The 18,746-nt window shown below is 40.7% G+C and overlaps 1 protein-coding gene across 1 annotated transcript in view; it reads right to left on the minus strand.

Annotated features, from left to right (window-relative positions):
* Positions 1-327: 327 nt before the first annotated feature.
* Positions 328-18,746, minus strand: part of TSHZ3 (teashirt zinc finger homeobox 3) — a 93,031-nt gene continuing 74,612 nt past the window's right edge. The window contains exon 2 of the mRNA XM_069082605.1: positions 328-5,129. Coding sequence (XP_068938706.1) covers positions 1,927-5,129 — 3,203 coding nt within the window. The 3' untranslated portion in view covers positions 328-1,926. The remainder of the gene's footprint in view (positions 5,130-18,746) is intronic.

An 18,746-nucleotide genomic window follows, 5' to 3' on the forward strand; every position in this document is an offset into this window, starting at 1 on the left:
TCTTTCTTTCTTTCTTTCTTTCTTTCTTTCTTTCTTTCTTTCTTTCTTTCTTTCTTTCTTTCTTTTTCTTTCTTTCTTTTTCTTTCTTTCTTTCTTTCGATGGTGGTAGGGAAGGATTTCTGTCCATGCAGCCTGTGAATGACTGCCAACCTGCTCTTTCAAAGCCAAAGTTCACTAAAACTCCATTGATGTATGTGCAGCTTTTGACTGCCAGCACCTGGCAGACACAGAAACCTACTCAGTCATAAACAGATCGCATACAATTTAATTTTAATGTGCTCGTTAGTCGTAGCACATTTCAGACATAATTGTGAACGCAACACAAAATTATAGCAAAAAGACAATTTTAATGCTGCAGTAGAAAAAAAGGTTATATGAAGAGTCATATAATGGTGCTTCATTGTCAACAACAAAACAGGGCACAGAGTGCGTTACAGGGTCTGTGCTGTTTACATGCCAATATTTTATACATAGATTCTCATATGGTGTCAGCTGTCAGTTACTTCTGCAAATTAACTGCCAAAAATGGAGACGAACAGAATCACTTAGTGTGCCGGTAACCACGGGTTACCTTTCATATGCCTAAAGATAAAGCTGGAGTATGGAATCTTGGGAGAATAATTAGGCAGAACAAAACAGAAAGTTACCAATTGAAATAAAAAAAAGGCATTCTACAATATGAAATAGCAACCAAGAAGACTTATAAATAAGTAAAAGAGGTTGTATCACAGAATGCCTCATAACTTTTAAGCAAAGTGTTACAGTACAAACATTTTAAAGGCTTTATCAATGTTTAGGAAATACAGTACAAGTTTTTTTTTCCCCTTTCCTTTTCAAATAGACTTAACCCTTTGAGCACTGAGTTTGTTTTGAACTTCCTTTGATTTCTAATAAATACCTTTAAAAATCATGTGCAAAATAGTTATGATGCTTGCCACGGATGCCCTCCCTGGCCTCTGTTATCAGACTGCTCAAAACAAAAGATAACATGATGCTAATAAATATGCATAATTTAAACATGAACCTCTATCAATATAGATGTACTGTATAGCAAAACAATCATACTTTGCTTTTAGAATAATGTTTCTGCATACTTTATAAATGCTATCTGTGGTATCTTTTGTATAATTTACAATGTTTGAATGTAAAAACAAAAACCAAAAAAAAAAAAACATAGACCTTTAAAAAAAAAAGGGAGAGAGAAATATACACTATACATAGGCACAGCTTATGCCCAGAGCATAGCAGGTACATAAAACACTGTTGCTATAAATGCAGAAAAAAAGGTCATTTAACCACGATCACATTTTTTTCATAAGAGAGTCTGAAATCTATACAATATATACATCTATGTTTCAATGTGAAAATAATATTTTTTTTAATTTCAAGGCTTGTTATACCCCTGCAGACCTGCATAAATGGAGGTTCGTATCATTAATTATAACTAAGCTGGTAAAGATTTAAAAAAAAAAGCTCCATACATTATCTTTATTATTATTCTTTTTTTTTAAACCAAATTAATGCAAAAGTGCTTCAAAGTACTCAGAGGGCTAAAGATTAAAGGGTGAGAAATGCCAACACACTTGGGTCACATGGAAAAAGTGTGCCAGATTTCCTTATAAATGCTTAATTAAACTGTCTGTTAATGCATGCAGCTTGAAGCATCGGAGGGATGCCCACAACTAAATCCAATTTACACAAAGTTCCAAACACTTACCACTGCATTTTAACCTTCATATTTTACCAGTAACAACAGCTGATTATGCGCCTCTATTAAACACTGTACAGTTATACAAAACAGTTCAGCCTAGAGTGATTCTCTGCCGTTAGAGTAAGAACATGTGCCAAGAAGGAAATAGTAGCTTTAAGGTGCCTTTGACAGTTTTCCTCAAAGCAAATTACAGTCGTTTTAATCGAAAGCAAATGCTACTGTTTCTCGAGCTCTGAGACATACAGGAGATGATCCTCTGGTGATTTCCCATGTGTTTTGCTAAGATGAAGTTTAACAGCATGCTTGCTTGCAAAGGTCCGATTGCAAAGTTTACACTGGTAGGAAGTCCCTAGTTCCTCTTCAGGAGATGATGTCACCAGTTTTTCTGAGGGGGACTTAGTTTGTGCTATCTGATTGTTAATCTGTTCATTGGACAGTTTGGACAAGTCCCTCAGTCTGAAACCCAGATGTGACTCCAGGTGACTGATGTACGTGGAAGGAGTCCTGATTTGTGATGCACAGTCATTACAAAAGAACACAGGGTGGCCAGTGTCCAAGTTTTTGAGGAACTTCGTTCCCCCTGTCCTTCTAAGCTGGTATTTCACATTGGCCAGCCAGTGGCTGATGGTGGTCATCGAGAGGCCTGTGAACCTGGAGATATGCATCCTCTCTTGGGGGCTCAGATCTGACATGATGTACTTCCCTTCTGACGTCTGTCGGAGGCTGGCAGCAAACTGGGCCTGTAAGATCAGCAGGTGCTGGGGATTCCAATTGGACTGGCGTCCCTTCCTCTTCTGGGCTGGCGTCGTCTCCTCGGGCTCTTCTAATGTGGTCCCGTCAATGTCAGACTTCTCAGAGATGCTGGAAGGTGTGGAAGATTTTGACGTGTGGCTCTCTGTCAGGTTCTTCAACATATCAGAGATATCTGACAAGGCATTCTCACGGAGCGGCGAGCTGGACATGAACGACATGACGGCCGATGTCTTCGCCGTTGTCACTGCGGAGGAAGAGGTGGCGGGGGATGTTGACGTGGCTGACAAGAGCCCTGAACCTAAAGAACAGCTTTTGTCAGTCTTTCCTTTCGTCAAGTCAATGGGCTGGTCATTGTTGATGTGGTAGAAATAGCGGTCTAAGTGGTCTGCTTTCTTGGACTGCAGGGGTGGGGTTGCCACTGCAGCCTTTTCGGCCAAGCTGTTGCTCATCTTGAAGAGCATGCTCATGGGGTCGAGGGCAGGCAAGGATGGCTTGGCCGCTTTCCCCAAATGGATGTTCATGACTGACTGGAGAGCACTCAAGGGGTTAACAAAGGGTTGCTCAGGAGGATGGTCAGTAATGATAGCCGTACTGCTGCTTAAGCCACTTGTCATAGGCTTCACCAGTTCTTTGCCATTCTCTACTGGCTCTGCCAGGGGGCTACTCTCTTTGCACCCATCCCTCTGAGGGCTGGGGCTGTCCTCTTGGCTTTTAAACCCACCATCACTGGAGGCCTCCATTTTGATGGGCTCACTCACCTCACTGCTGCAAGGGGAAGGTGTGGCCCTTTTCATCGGGGAGAGCTTCCCTTCAGGTTCCTTCATCTTTTCTTCGACTTTGGCGACTTTTTCTGTGACTTTCTTGACCAGTTCTTCCATGGCATGGAAGTTGGTCTTTGGCATCGGGGAGGTTTGGCTGCTGGGTGGAGACACCAGGGTCTGGTTCTTTGTGGGTGACACTAACTCACTATTGCTAAACATGGGTTTCAGGGGTGTGCTTTTCCCTGAGGAGCCCAGAGACAATTTCATCATGTTTGGGAGTTGATAGGCCGCATGGATGCTGGGATAGCCACCCCAGCTAGGAGTCCCATTCTGGGCTTTGTTAATGGCCGATGTGACTGTGTTTTCTAGTGATTTTAAGATATCCAATCCTCCTTTGGGACTCTCCTCTAAGTCATTTTCAGTCAAGTAATGGTACTTAGAAGAGATGTCATACTTTTCCTCTTCTTCAGCTGATTTTTCTTTGTCCTTAGTTTTTTCTTCAGTCACCACCCTCTCTTTGTCAGCTTCCTTTTTTACCTCCACGTTTAGTTTTGGGGAAATGCTCGAGGGTGTATTGGAAGGAGAGGTAAAAGTGGTGGCTGCCAGGGGCACAGATTGTACCTTCTCATCAAGCAGAGCTGTGATGGTTGGAGTGACCGGAGCCTCAATGATAGGCTTCCCTTTCTTCATGGCCGAGTTTGTGACCTTGATGAAGTGTCCGGTCACCATCATGTGGGCCGTGAGCTCCTGCAAAGTGTCATGGGAGCTGCCACACTCCATGCACTTGAGGATCTGGGATTTCCTAGCCTCGAAGTGCCAGGCATAGCTGGCCCCATTCTGGTGGCCATAGCGGTTATTTGGCGTGATGTAAGGGTTGGAATTCTTCTGCAGAGCGTCGTTTGTGTCTGACATAGTTGCCTTTGGGGTCCCGCCTGTGGAGTCTGGGGAGCTGGGAAGTTCAAGCTCCAGCGGAGCTTTCTTTCTGGTGGCGGGAATGATCTTGGCTGCAACAGGGGTGACAGGTTCCTTCAGAGGCACTTTTTGGTAGTGTTTTGTTTTAATCATGTGAACACTCAAGTCTTGGAGAGACTCAAAAGAATGGCCACAGTACATGCACTTTAAAACTTTCTGAGCATCCTCCTTTCCTTCCATTTCTAGCAAGGACCGTTTGCGGGGCTTGGACCACCTCTTAGGGTTGTTGTTATCAGTCTCGTGGTTGTCATCTCGATAATGTCCTGTTTCATTCATGTGTACTGTTAATTCTACTAAAGTATCGTAGGCTGCACTACAGTCTTTGCAGCGGAATTTGCTGGCCCCGGTAAATATGGACCCATACAGCTTGCTGCTCTGTCGGTATAGCTGAACTGTGCTAAAGAGACTGGGCTCTGGGAGAATTCGGCTCTGAGACACTTGCTGCAGCGTCTTGGCCATGGCACTCTGATGCCAATCAAAGCTGCCACTCCCACAGCTGCTGCTGCTGCTACTGCTACTGCTGCTGCTACCATTATTCTTCTCTGAGGAGGGCTGGTGCAGGTTCAGATTGAGATTGGACCAGTACGAGTTGGAGAGAAAGTTGTTGTAGACAGCTTTCATCTGTTCCAGGCTGTCGGACACTGCAGAGTCTTCCAGGGGGATGGCGACTTCCTTGCTCTCTTCCTCGTTTTTAACTGAGCTGCTTTCAAAGTCAGCCATTCGATCACTGGTCTCACTAATGTGAGACTCACTGTCCATCTCATGGCTGGAAAATTCAGCAGCAGGAGAGTTCTGGTAGCTGGGACAAGTCTTACTGAACTCTTTCTCAGGGCACGCATATTTGGCGGAGGGTTCCCCATCTGCTGCAGTTTCATCTGGGTCCATGTCTTCATCAACCAGGGCAGCTGCCTTCAATTCATCTGATACATAGGCTGTGGTAAGGAAGAGATGAAGGGAAGGCAAGAGAAGGGGGGGAAATGTATGAAAGAGGAGAGGGGCAAAAGAGGACAAGGAAGAAGAGAAGGGAGAAGAGGAGAGGAAGAGAGGCAGGGAGAAAGGAAGAGAAAGGAGGAAAAGAAAAAGGAATAGTGGGAGAAAGAAAAAGGAGAGAGGAAGGTAGGCGAGGAGGCAGAAAGGAAAAGGAGAGAAAAAAGAAAAAAAAACAAGTGTTAGTAACTGCTAACCTTAACTAGCATATTTTTTTCTTCACTCTAAACTCAGCAAGAAAGGCACTTTTTTTTCTTTTTGCAAAACTAAATAGTTAAAATGTGGTGTTTCTTCAGAGCAAAAAAAAAAATTCTGCTCTTCAAACATAATTTGCCACCTTATTCTTCTCAAGGGGCAACAGCTTGAAATTAAAACTAAATTTGAAATTAATGAAGCACATTCTGGAGGTGGCATTCATTTCTAAAGTAATAAATTACTTGTATCAACCTCAGAGACAGCAGTTCCTGTCTGTCAATTAATATGTCTTATGCTTCTTCTACCCCTAATGCATTTCTTAACAGACAGATTCACAATTTAAATTAAGCAAGCATTTTTAACTCATTACATTTTGAGACTCAATCTTTAATAAATATAAAGTACAAAAACATCAATAAAATTTTCGCAAAGTAAAAAGAAAGTACATCAATTACAATAAATTAAAAACAAGATTTTGTGTGTGTTTTTTTTTCTCCTCTCTTCTCCTAGAAGAGCAGGTAATGTGGAAGCTTATAATAACTCTGCAATGGGGATGGGAGCAGATTGGTAATGGATGGAACGGAAGACCCCATTCTCCTGTGAACACCCAGCTCTCCCCTGCCACACAGAAAGCCATGCAGAATGATGTCAGGAGAAGTTCAGGAAAATTGGTATGCGGTGCTCATTCTTGCTGTATAAATATATACAAGACCTTCCAGTGGACCTTACAAATGTCAAAGTGTTTGCTCTTTAGAATACTTTGTCAATATTTACTCAGCATAAGCTACACAGACACCCAACAGGGATCCTGTCTTCTTGGAAGTAATGCAACCAGTGATGGAAATCTCACATACTCTTCCCGAACAGGGGAGGCAGGCACTGCCTTCTCTCAGGCAGTTTTCCTTAGTCATACTCCGCCAGCATTTTACCTACAGCACATTCATTCAGAGGAACGGAGTCTGCAGAGATTTGCTTGGAGAATACACTCATGGAGCCAGCTGATTTGTTTTGCTTTTCTTTGTTTATATCCCTATCTTGAGCAACCATCGCCCTTCAGAACAGCCTCAAAGGGAAGGACCCTTGTCCTCACACCCACCTATCAGAATTAGGAACCACTTAAAGTTTGGACACCAGGCTGCTTTCATGGGCTTGATTAGCTACCATCTCACCCAAGGAAACACAGGTATATACATATATATTTGGTGTGGGCTGGGGCTCCTGGGGTATTTATTTTTTCACACTGATTTAAAAAATTAGCACTCAGAGAGAGAGGAAGAAAAAGCTGACTTTGGGGGAACAATTAACCACAAATAAGTAAGATGTGCCATTCGAAAAGCAATTTCACATTTAGGGTGGAGGGGAATTGTTCTAACTATAATGTAATTGTCTTATAATCAAACAGACACACTAGACTTCATTTCATTATTGTTCCTTTCAGTTCAACCTTGATTTATGTCAGAATAGGCCTTGACTTTGAATTTCTGGGCCAGAACCACAATCCCTGATAATGACTGTATCATGATTCAGAGAATACATCAGATCCAATAATAATATTTGAATGGGGATGAAGAGGAGAGAAAAGTCTGAGGTTATTATAAAGGGGAAGTGCATCAGATCTGGAAATCAGGGGACTTGGGCTCAAATCCCAACTCTGTTATGGCCTGTGTGACCTTGGACAAGTCATTTCACTGCTCAGGACTTCCTCATCTATAAAATGAAAGAGTTGATTTAGTGGAGTAATGGCTAAGCAAATTAGAGTTCATGAATATAATAGAATGTTCCTTTGTTCTAAGAAATGATAGATATGAAGAATTCAAAGAAAATAATTCAAAGAGCCATGGGAAGATTCATATGAACAGAATGAATTAAGCAGAACCAGAAAAACAATACATACCATGACTACCACAAATGGAAACAGAAAGAAAAACAACAACAATAACAACAAAAATGATAGCAACTGAAAACTGTGTAAGTATAATGAACAAATATGATGCTTTGCAGACATAGAAAAAGTGGAGACCTATGGGTGTGGAATGCTGCATACACTATCAGGCTTGAGTGATGTGTTAATACAGCAGTACTTCTTTTTATTCCTCTTCTTTTTAAATTTTGTTACATGGCCTGACCATGGGTAAGGGAGGGGAAAAGGATATATTCAGACATGAAGGTGACATTAAAAAAGATATTGATAAAAATTAAAAACTTAAAGAAAAAAAAATGTAGGGTTAGTCTCGATGACCTAAAAGGTCCCTTCCATTTTGAAATCCAAGACTCTTATCCTGTCAACGATTCAGAATCAAGCCACAAAGATGAAGGCTTGTTAAACATTTCTCTGAAAATCGGTTATAAAAGTGTTACCCTTCAAATAAATTCAACAGGACCTACTACGTGTCTTGTGTTGCTCACAGACGAAGGCTACCTCATTTATGTGAGTTATCTATCTAGGGAGACAGGGTGGGTGTTAGGTTCTGTTCAATACAATCCCTGAAGCCATATGTACTTATAGATTACAAAAATAAAATAAAATGGCAAAAAAGCATTCTTCCTGCAGGGCTGCAGCTAAAACGTATGGAGAAATCTTCTGCGTGCCCCCAAGATAAGTAGGCCTGGTTCATAATATGAATACAGTCATTTAAAAATCAAAACAAACCAGCTCTTCCCTCCCTCTACTCCCCCTACGCAGAGACATAGAAACCTCTCTCTCAATCGTCTGCATAGCTCGCTATATCTCAGAGCAAACTTCTGGAAATCTGCTGTACTACACTCCACAGAAACGAGCTTGGGATGTGACAGGCAGAACAGGCAAGAGCCAATGGAAAATGCCAAATGACAGAGTTCGAGCAGCATCTAGTCGGGTCTGGATGACATACACAGCACCTCTCCTCTAATCCTTCTGAGAGGGGATTAGATCAGGGGTGAGTCTGTGTTCAACAAGATGCAGTACAATATTTGGAAGGAAATGAACTGGATTCCAATGTGCACAGCACTTCTATTAAATGCTTTTTTTTGAAAATTATTATTATTTTGAACAATAAGTCAACAGGAAGCAAAGGAAAACAGAATTGCCATCTGCCTAGTTCATGCTTATGGAGGGTTCGGAGGGGATTCTTGTCTTTTGTAAACAGTTATTAAAGCTGTTTTCTTTACTCCGGATCTCCTTGCATGCTGGGATCTGCTCCTCAGGGCTGCCACATCACATCACCGGCTTCTTCTGTACCCCAGTCATATCTAACCAATGGACTTGAATCATCCAGGGTGGATGCAACCAGCCCCTGCCCTTCCCTTCCCCACTCCCAACCACCACCATCTGGGACCATGGGAAAAACAATGGTTGGTGCAAGCAAAGACATATCCTGGAAAGGGTGGGGGTGGGGAGAGCTCAAAGTGGCATGAATTTCAAAAACATAAAAGGAAACCCTAATCCTCACCCTTGCCAAGCCAGTCACAAATGAGATGTGCACTGAGCAAAATTCTGTTAAACGTTTAAAGATGAGTGCACAATTCAACAAGTACCCCTAAAATACCTCCTATGTGAAAGACACTAGGGGATAGAAAGATAAAAAAGGAAAAATAGCCTTCATCCTCAAGAAGCTTATATTTTACTGGAGAACATTCCTAGAAAGGGAGCTGTATTGGGGCTGTTGAACTGGCTGCATTCCAGAAGATTGGGACCACATCTACTTTTATGTGGAAATTAATATGGAAAAGGAAAAAAAAAGGCCAAACAACAGGGTAGTTTAGTGGGAAGAAGAATGGATTTGGAGTTAAGGAGCATGGGTTCAACTCCAGCCTTTATTATGCAGAACTAAGTATTATTTTATTTCTCACGTGTAACTTTGGGCAAAACCCTCCATTTTCTCAAGACGGAAGGAGTTTGGATTTTATGATTTCTAAAGTCTCCTTAGCTCTAAGTTCCATGATCCTCTAATTTTAATGTTGCTGGATGATTTCAAAATAGAGGCATACTTCACCTAATATAATTGAGTCTGTAAAAAACACAATGTCAATTCAAACAGAATTTCAGGGTGCAGATTCCTAAGAAGGATGTTTACATACATGTAATAAGCAATATTATTGTTGCTTATTGTTATTTAATAACGATAATAGTCATTATTATTATTGTTAATTTTCAACTACTAGACCCTAAGCTTCAAGCTGGAAGAGATGGAAGGAAGGAAAGAAGGAAGGAAGGGTTTACTAAGTACCTACTATGTACCAGTCTAGGTGCCATTATTATTGTTATTTTACAGGTGAGAAAACTAAGGCAAAAGGAGGTTAAATAATTTTCCTAGGGTCATAAAGCTAGTAAGTATATGAGGCAGAATTTGAACTCACATCTCCCTGACTACAGGCCCAGCACACTGTCCACTACACCACCCAGCTGCTGAAGAAGTAATCTAGTACAACTCCTTCACTTAATACGTGAGGAAATTGAGGCCCAGAATCTTTTCTGCTCTAAGTATACATTGTTCTGCTTTGATCTTCCCCAGATATGAACTATTCAGCATCCTCATCATTAGTCCAATCAGCAAGCACTTAATAAATTCCAATGATAGGTAATGGGCAGTTCAGCCAATACTATAAATAAGCAAACTTGGGCTCCAAGAGACTAAGAGGGTGGTTTGCTCATCATCGCACATCAGTCTTTCACCTGGGAGTCAACCATCTGACACGAGCAAAAAAAGGAACAGCATCAATACTACTAATAAAATCGCCTCCTTCCATTTACATAGCACTTTGTCCTTACCAGCCACTTTGCATACATGATTTCATTTTATCTTCAAAAGAGTCTTGTGAGGTCATCAAGGCCAAGATTAATTTCTCCTTTTCACAGATAAGGAAACTTCCACTCAGAGAGGTTGCGTAACTTGCCCAAGGTCACATAGGAAACAACTTCCTGACCCTCAGACAGCCCAAATGGCGGAATGAAGGAGAGAAGGGGAGGCTGTAGAATCCTCATTCCAGGACTGATGACTGGAGGGAAGTGGGTGTTTGGAACAGAAGCATTCTCTGATCACTCCAACTCAATGCACCCATTGCCTCCTCTGACTTTTCTAAGGCTGTCTTAGCAATTAATCATACACTACCTAGTCAAATCTTTTCTATTATTGTATTGAACTATTATTTAAATCTCCTACTGCTGGTTACTTTATAAAATGTACGACCACTTCATTGGTTTTCTTGCTTATTTATTTACCATAAACCTAATATATAAGAACAGAGACCTAAATCCAAGAGATTTAGAAATTCTGGTGGGGTTGGGATCAGTACTCATCAGAAGGAGTATTCACATAAGAAGATCACAATACCATCAAGATATATCAGTATAAAAATGTTATCCCTCTCAACAAATGCAAATAACAAAGCAACATTTGGAGAAAATGTCTAAATAAAAAGTAAAAATTCAAACCACTTTCACTTTGACTAGAAAAATAGTAATATATCAAAGTAAGAACAATAACAATTGTTTGACTAGTCACACATTTATGTGTTGTCTCTGGAATGGTAGGGCAGCTAGGTGGCACAATGGATAGAGTGCTGGTTCTGCAGTCAGAAACACTCATCTTTCTGAGTTCAAATCTGAACTCAAACATGTACTAGCTGTGTGACCCTGGGCTCACTTAACCCTGTTTGCCTGTTTCCTCATCTATAAAATGTGAGCTGGAAAAGAAAATGGAAAACCACCCGCTATCTTTGCCAAGAAAATCCCAAATCCCAAATAGAATCACTAAGAGTCATACATGACTGAACAACCTGGATGGTAAGGTTTGTGTGTGTGTGTGTGTGTGTGTGTGTGTGTGTGTGTGTGTTTTCTTTTTGGAGGGGGAAGGTAGGGCAATTGGGGTTAAGTGACTTGCCCAAGGTCACATGGCCAGTTCTGTGTTAAGTGTCTGAGGCCACATTTGAACTCAGGTTCTCCTGACTCCAGGGCTGGTGCTTTATTCACTGCACCACCTAGCTGCCCCAGATGGTAAGGTTCTACAGGGCTGGGGACACCTCTTCCTTAAACATCTTTATATCCCCCACAGCACTGAACAAAGAGCTTTCCAAATGGGCACATAGGGATCCGCTGACTAGAGGTGGATGTAATTTGGAATGTGATTTGAGGTTGCTTCTGGCTCTAGGGTTATTATTCAGAATGATAATTTAGATTTGTGGACTGTCTCATATTTTCTAATTGCTTTCACATCTATCACATCATATCTATCCAGGCCACTGTCAATTATGCAGCCATCAAGACTAAGGATTTAAAACTGGAAAAAAACTTTAGAGATCATCTAGTCTGAGGGTTTGGAATATATAACCCCAGGGGATAGAAGAAGCTTGTCAAGGTGGTATGAGAGCACTTGGTAAATAACTATATTATTCTACTGATGTTAATAAATCTCTTTATTTCTTATGTGCACATGCATGGTAATTTAGAATTTATTTCCTTTCATATTGGGTGGGTGGTATGGGAAGGTTTACTAGAAGTCACAGTGATATCAAAAAAGGATGGGATCAGGGGCAGGTAGGTGACACAGTGAATAGAGCACTGGCCCTGGAGTCAGGAGGACCTGAGTTCAAATCCAGCCTCAGACACTTAACACTTACTAGCCGGGTGACCTTGGGAAAGTCATTTAACCCCAATTGCCCTGCCCTTCCCCCTCCAAAAAAAAGGGGAAAAAAAAGGATAGGACCCCTGATGTCATACAAGTCTCATTTAAAGGATGAGGAAACTGAGGCCCAGAAAAGTTAGATGATAGGACCAAAGTCATGTCGGCAGTAATTAGCAGATGTACAGTTGGAATCCAGGTCAACTAGTGTTCTGCCTACACAGGCAGCAAGATGGCCCGGTGGAAAGAGTGGTGGACCATCTAGAACAGTTGTTCGTCCTTTGTTCAAGAGAACCAACGACAGCAGGAGGGTGAGGTTTGACTTGCAAGTGAGGTGGATCTAAGTGAGGCAAAGCTGTGCAAATATCAGCCAGACTGTCTTGAGTTCTATTCCAGCCACAGGCTGTTTGAACCTGGGCAAGTCACTTGACCTCTGTCTGCTTTCATTTTTTAAACTATAAAATTAGGATTAGCACCTACATCCCAGAGTTGTTAGGGGAGTCAAATGAGATAATATTTATAATAAATACTTAGCATAGTGCCTGACACATAGACATGCTTAATAAATTAAATGTTTGTTCCCTCCCTCTATCTATGGCACAGCTGAAAGTCATACGTCTCTCTCTCTCTCAAACACAGACACAGACACACAGCCACAGACACAGACACACAGACAAAGTCTGGTAGTCAGGCTCTTTGGGCCTGACCTTTTAAAGTCAGAAGACAGAAATCTTGTCCTCAGGGCCAGGGTGAAGAAACCAGGCATCTTCAGTGATCTTGTACTGATGTTGCATTTCCTAGCTGTCTCCTGCACTAAATTTCCCACCTAAATAATGTATTAGAATTTGCTTTTAATAAATAAAATCTACACCTTCGTTTTACTATCAAGTAGATGGAGCATCTGGGCTGTGGGGGAGAAAGCTCCCATTCAAATAAAATCAACAGCTGCAAAAAGACCCAAAGAAAATATGGACGAGAAAAGACTAGCAAGCACGGAGTTGATTGGGGTGGCATTTGTTCCATTTTCCCCCAACTTGCTCAGTTGCTAAAGTTCCTCTTGGAAAAGTGAAGTCTCTGCTGAATTGCTAATATCAGCGTCGTTCTATATAACATTCCTGCTCTTTTTCCCTTTTTTTTTTCCTTGCTCAAAATAAAAAGTAAATGCTTGGAACAGCAAGACAGCAATAGAACCCTTCCCTCACGCCTAGGGTGTGTTTTTAGACAACTGGATGATCAGAGGAATTTAGCAAGAGCAGAAATGAAGGAGATGATTTTGTAAGAATGCTTTTTCATGAGAAATAAAATAGCCTCCCACAGCTCCTCATGTGCCAAGCTCTACACCCCACCCCTTCTACATCACTCCCTCCAAATCCCACCACTTCCATACAACTCATTCTAAGCAAGAACACAGAAGGGAGGGGCACCAAAGCTAAATTGGCCAGCACAGAGTTTGTACCAAAGTCAAACAAAATTGACTAAATTAGACTCATGAAGTGTAACAGTAACAATAAATATTGGCACTTACATTTTATAGTGTTTTTGGTCACAAAATGATTTTTATGGCAGTATCTTATAATATCCCCCAAACAATCTGGTGTGTTAAAATATTATCATCTCCCATTTTACTGATAAAGAAACTGAGACCCAGAGCCCTGTGGATCAACTGTCATGGTACAGTGAGAAATATAATGGACTCGGAGTCAAAGAAAATAGGTTCAAACCCCTGCTACCCCTGCTCTGCTATTTACTATGACTGTGGGAAAATCACTTAATGACCCTGTGCCTCAGTGTCCTTATGTATAATTGAACTAGATGACTTCTAAGGGTCAATCCAGCTCTTGAACAGTGATTCCATATGATTCCTACCTATTGGCAAAGGTCCCATGACAAGTTCAAGGATGAGCCAAGGTTCTAATACAAGTGTTCTTAAAAAGAAGATTCCAACAACGATATAGCAGCCTTCCAGCATCAGTCTTGTCTGATGCATGTTCAGAATAGCATCTATGTCAAGAAGGACACTTAAGTCCTATTCAAGTTTCAAACTGATGGTTCATGGAATGGGTAAATGCCAGGCCACTGACTGTCACCAACGGGAAACAGCTATTGCTGTTTGAGTTGTGGACACTGGGGAACACGAGCATATCTGAGAATTGACAAATCCATCCCGATGCATCTGGAGAGAGGTCGGGAGGATGCAGCTCCCTCATTAATATTTATTATAATCATTAACTAAACTGAAACATTAGGTAAAAAGAAATTAACACATTTCCTATCAATACATAACAGTAAGATGAGGCGTGACAGAGCGCATTTCTGTAAAAGTAGAATTACCTTCATCCCCAAGTCATGGATCACCTTCCTGTACTAGTGGGATAGAAGCCGCTCTATCATTGCTAAAAACCACGTTAAATATATGAGGACACTCGTGGTAAAGGAGGAGATGAGTATAGTGGGACAGGTGGGTAAGGAGAAAGAAAGACAGCACACTTCAACAACAGGTCCTAGAAAGCAATTTTAAAGTCAAGCCTGACATATGTTTTTATCCATATTTTGGGGAGAACAATAGAGTCTCTCTCTGTCTGTCTCTCTCACACACACACAGATATGTATACATACTTATGTGTGTATCTAGCTAGAGCTATATACAGCTACCTCTTTTCAAAGTTTTCTTGAAATTTTCAAAATATAATTATTTGTGCTCTATTGTATTTTTATTATTTTGTTAAATATTTCCCAATCACATTTTAATTTGGTTAGGCTGCTTACTTGATAGTACTGTGGACCATGTGCCCTATATTTGATACCTCTGTGCTAGGCTATTCTTTTGTTTGCTTTTTGTTTTGCTTATTTGTTTGTTTGTACCTAGACTCTGCTTCCATATATTAACTATCCTTTCAGTTTTGAATCACCTGAAAATTTGACAAGCATCCATTCAAGTCCTTGATAAAAATGTTATATATGGCACAGGGCAAATAAAGCTCACATTCCCTAGGGCATTCTTTTTGAGATGTCCCTGCAAACTGACATTAATCAGTTAATGAATTGCTTTGGGGGTCCAGTTGCTCAACCCATTCCAATACACCTAGTGGTACTTATGATCTTGCCACTGCTCTCCATATTGACTTTAAGGGTAACAGGAGAACCTTGTTAGGGGAACTGGAGATCTTCCTCTTGTTCTCCTAATATCTTGGGTGCCAGTTCACTGCTTGGCTTAGCTAAGTGTAGGAAGTTTAGCTGTATAGGTAAGGTTAGCAGGGGGCCAAGGGAGGGGTAGCAACCTATAAAGCAGAGAAAAATTCAAAACGGACCTTAGTAAAATGCACTGAAGGGAAAGCTTTCTCAAATAAAAATCCACCTTGCTTCCTTCTCTCCATTTCTCTCCTAACAAAGCAATGTCCATAATATGCCTCCCTCCCCACTGATGTTATTCTCTGACCTACCATCCCTTCAGAATTTATAAAGTAGACACACCCACCTAAGGGAAGGTGAAGGAAGAGGGAGAAAAGAGAAGAAAAAAGAAGAGAGGAGAGGAGAGAAAAAAGAAGGGGAAGAAAATGAAAGATGAGGTGAAATTTTGAGACAGATATACAAAGGAAATTAAAGGAGACCAGGCAGTCACAGCATGGAGGTGTATGACTACTCTTCAAGGGGCAGAGGGAGGAACTGGGTGAGAGGAAGAGAAAAAGAGAAGAATCAAGTGTGTGCAATTGATGTTCACTGAAAAAACTGCCCTTTCTCAGTGCCTTCTTTCCTGGCCCCTTGACAGACCCTTCCCTTGAAATTCTACAGGTCATAGTTTTCAGAGGAAGGCAAAGAAGAATGGTTTTAATGACTGTCTTTAAAAAAAAAATAATAGTTTCACAAATGTAAATTATGATCCCAAAGAAAGTTAAACAGTAACTTTTTACTATGAAAAAAAGAGAAGAGAACCATGGGAAAAGATGGGTTGGGTTTCCAACTGGAGCTGATGCGAGCCCAGAACTTCCTCAAATATCATCAGGAAACACAACGCTGAAGTTACTTGAGTGAAGGAAAACATCTTCTGGGGACCTGGCACACAGACTGAATTTCCATAATGCCTAGCATCCCTATGGCACAGTATCCATTTCCCCCCCAATACTTCCACATTTATTATCTATTCCATTTACAAGAATTCTATGAAGTTAGCAGGGTCCACCTGTGATTATTTCCATTCTATAGATGAGGACAGCTTGATAAACAAAATTACCAATAGTTCAATCAATATTCATACGTGGATCAAAAACTACGTGAATTTCCGATTACTGTTAAATAGAAACCAATTATGTCCAAAAGCAGATTTTTAGCTGCAAGCGACCTCAAATCTCATTTAATGTCATCCTCTCATTTTATAGATGGAGAAAGTCAAGCCCAGAGAAGTTAACTGACTTACCCAAAGTCCCACAGGCTTTATGATATGGTATATATGATATGGTCAGAGCCAGGATTTCATCGTAGGTCCTCCGAGCACAAAGCCAACATTCCCTCCGTGAATCACAAGAGTGCTCCATTGTACTAAGGATCACTTTGAGTTTTTCTCTCCCCTGACTCCTCTCCCAAACTTACCTACATAGCCAAGTATCTTTAAGAGTCTTTCCACATTTGGCTAAGCCAAGTGGTAAATTGGCACCCAAGATATTAAAAGAGCAAGACGAACACACCCAGTTCCCTTAACGATGTTTCTCCCATTAGGGGTGGCTAGGTGGCGCAGAGAACAGAGCACTGGCCCTGGAGTCAGGAGGACCTGGAGTTCAAACCCGGCCTCAGACACTTAACACTTATTAGCCATGTGACCTTGGGCAAGTCACTTAACCCCAATTGCCCTAAAAAAAAGGCAAAAAAAAAAAAAAGGTTTCTCCCATTACCCTTAAAGTCAAGATAGAAAGTAATAGGTAAGACTATGGTACCATTAGCTGTACTGGAATGTATTGGACAATGAGACCCAAAAAGCAATCAATTAATGGTTTAATATCAATTTGCAGGATGTCTCAAATACAGTGCCCTGGAGAAGGTAAATTTTTACTCTGTGCTATATTTAACATTTTTGTCAAGAATTTGGATAGATGGCATTGCTTGTCAAATTTTCAGGTGATTCAAAACTAAAAGTATAGCCATTACATAGGATCAGAATCCAGGTGCAAAAAAAAAAAAAAAAGACTAGAACAGAGGTATCAAATATGGGGCACATGGCCCATCATACTTTCAAGTGAGCAGCCCAACCAGATTAAAATGTAACTGGGAAATATTTAATAAAACGATGAAAATATAATAGAACAGATTTAATGTTAATATGTCTTTTTCAAAATCAAAATACAGCTCAAAGGAATCCTCATGTATGGCTTACAGTTTAGTGGTTCCCATTTCTATTTGAGTTTGACATCGCTGGACTAGAATGATGGGCCAAATCAAATAAAGTGAAATTTAAAAGAGACAAATCTAAAGTTCTACACTTGGGATCAAAACATGAACTTCAGAAGTACAGGCTAGATAATAATTCCTGTGAAAAAGGATGTGAGGGGGTTAGGTTACTGAAATCCAATATGAGTCAACAGTGCGATCCGGCAGCTCAGGCTGAATTAAGGGATTCTTTGTGTCCTGAACAAGGGAGGTAATAGTTCCAATGAAATCCAACTCAATCAAGTCACATCTGGAGTACTGAGTCCCATTCTGGGAACCACATTTTAGGAAAGACATAGAAAAGCTGGGCTATATCCACAAGAGGATATGACCTAGCTGGTACAAGGACAGAAAGAACTAGAGAGATGGCCTGAAGCAGAGAAAATGAGGAGCAGTAGGTAGCTATCTTCAAGCATCTGAAAGGCTGTCGTGAAGAAAGTTTAGAAGTGTTCAACTCTGTCCCAGTGAGTAGAAGTAGGATCTGACTAGAAGTTGTAGAAAGACAGATTTAGATTTAATATAAGGGGGAAATTTCTAATAATTAAGAGCTACCCAGAAGTGGAATAGCTTGCCTAAGAATAAAATGGGTTGCCTCTCATTGGAAGTTTTCAGATATAGGCTGGATGGTCCTCTGCTGGGGATGTGATAGAAAGGGGATTTTGATCAAGTATGAGTCATACCAGATGGTCTCTGAGGTTCCTTTCAGCTGTTAGATTCTGGAATTCTGGGGGTACAACCTTTGTTTGTGGGGAAAATAAGAACTAAATGAAATAAAATGTGATGGGGCTAAAATATCCATGGATTTAGGACAGTAACCACACTAATGAAAACATGAATCCACAAAATTATCAAAATTCAACTGAGACCAAAGAATGTTAAGGGACTTATCTAAGGTAAAAGAGCTAGTTATCAACAAAGCCAGGACTTGAAACCAGTACTACCGACTCCTAAATCAGTGTTTCTTTTCATGAAACTTTCTGCAGATGTCTTGTATATCTATCTATCTATCTATCTATCTATCTATCTATCTATCTATCTATCTATCTATGTATCTATCTATCTAGATATCTATCTGTCTGTCTGTCTGTCTGTCTGCCTGTCTATCTATCTACATACACATACTTAATATTTAATATATATATATATGTATATTAAAGTCAGTAAACCCTCCAAGAATGTAGGGGCAGGACCAGTATTTCCATGACACCTATTTAAGTTAGGTTTTGCCACACAAGACTAGACTCAGTAGGATCAATGAACATCACATAGGATGCATCCCAAGAATGTTCAGTACCTCATCAGCTTTATAAGGATCAGCACTAACATCAATTACAACTTAGAAATGAAGAATTCAAC

The sequence above is a fragment of the Petaurus breviceps genome, unplaced genomic scaffold (assembly GCF_028583685.1).
Source record: "Petaurus breviceps papuanus isolate PSGF00001 unplaced genomic scaffold, PetGlider_PUasm1.0 171, whole genome shotgun sequence".
In the NCBI taxonomy this organism is placed as follows: domain Eukaryota; kingdom Metazoa; phylum Chordata; class Mammalia; order Diprotodontia; family Petauridae; genus Petaurus; species Petaurus breviceps.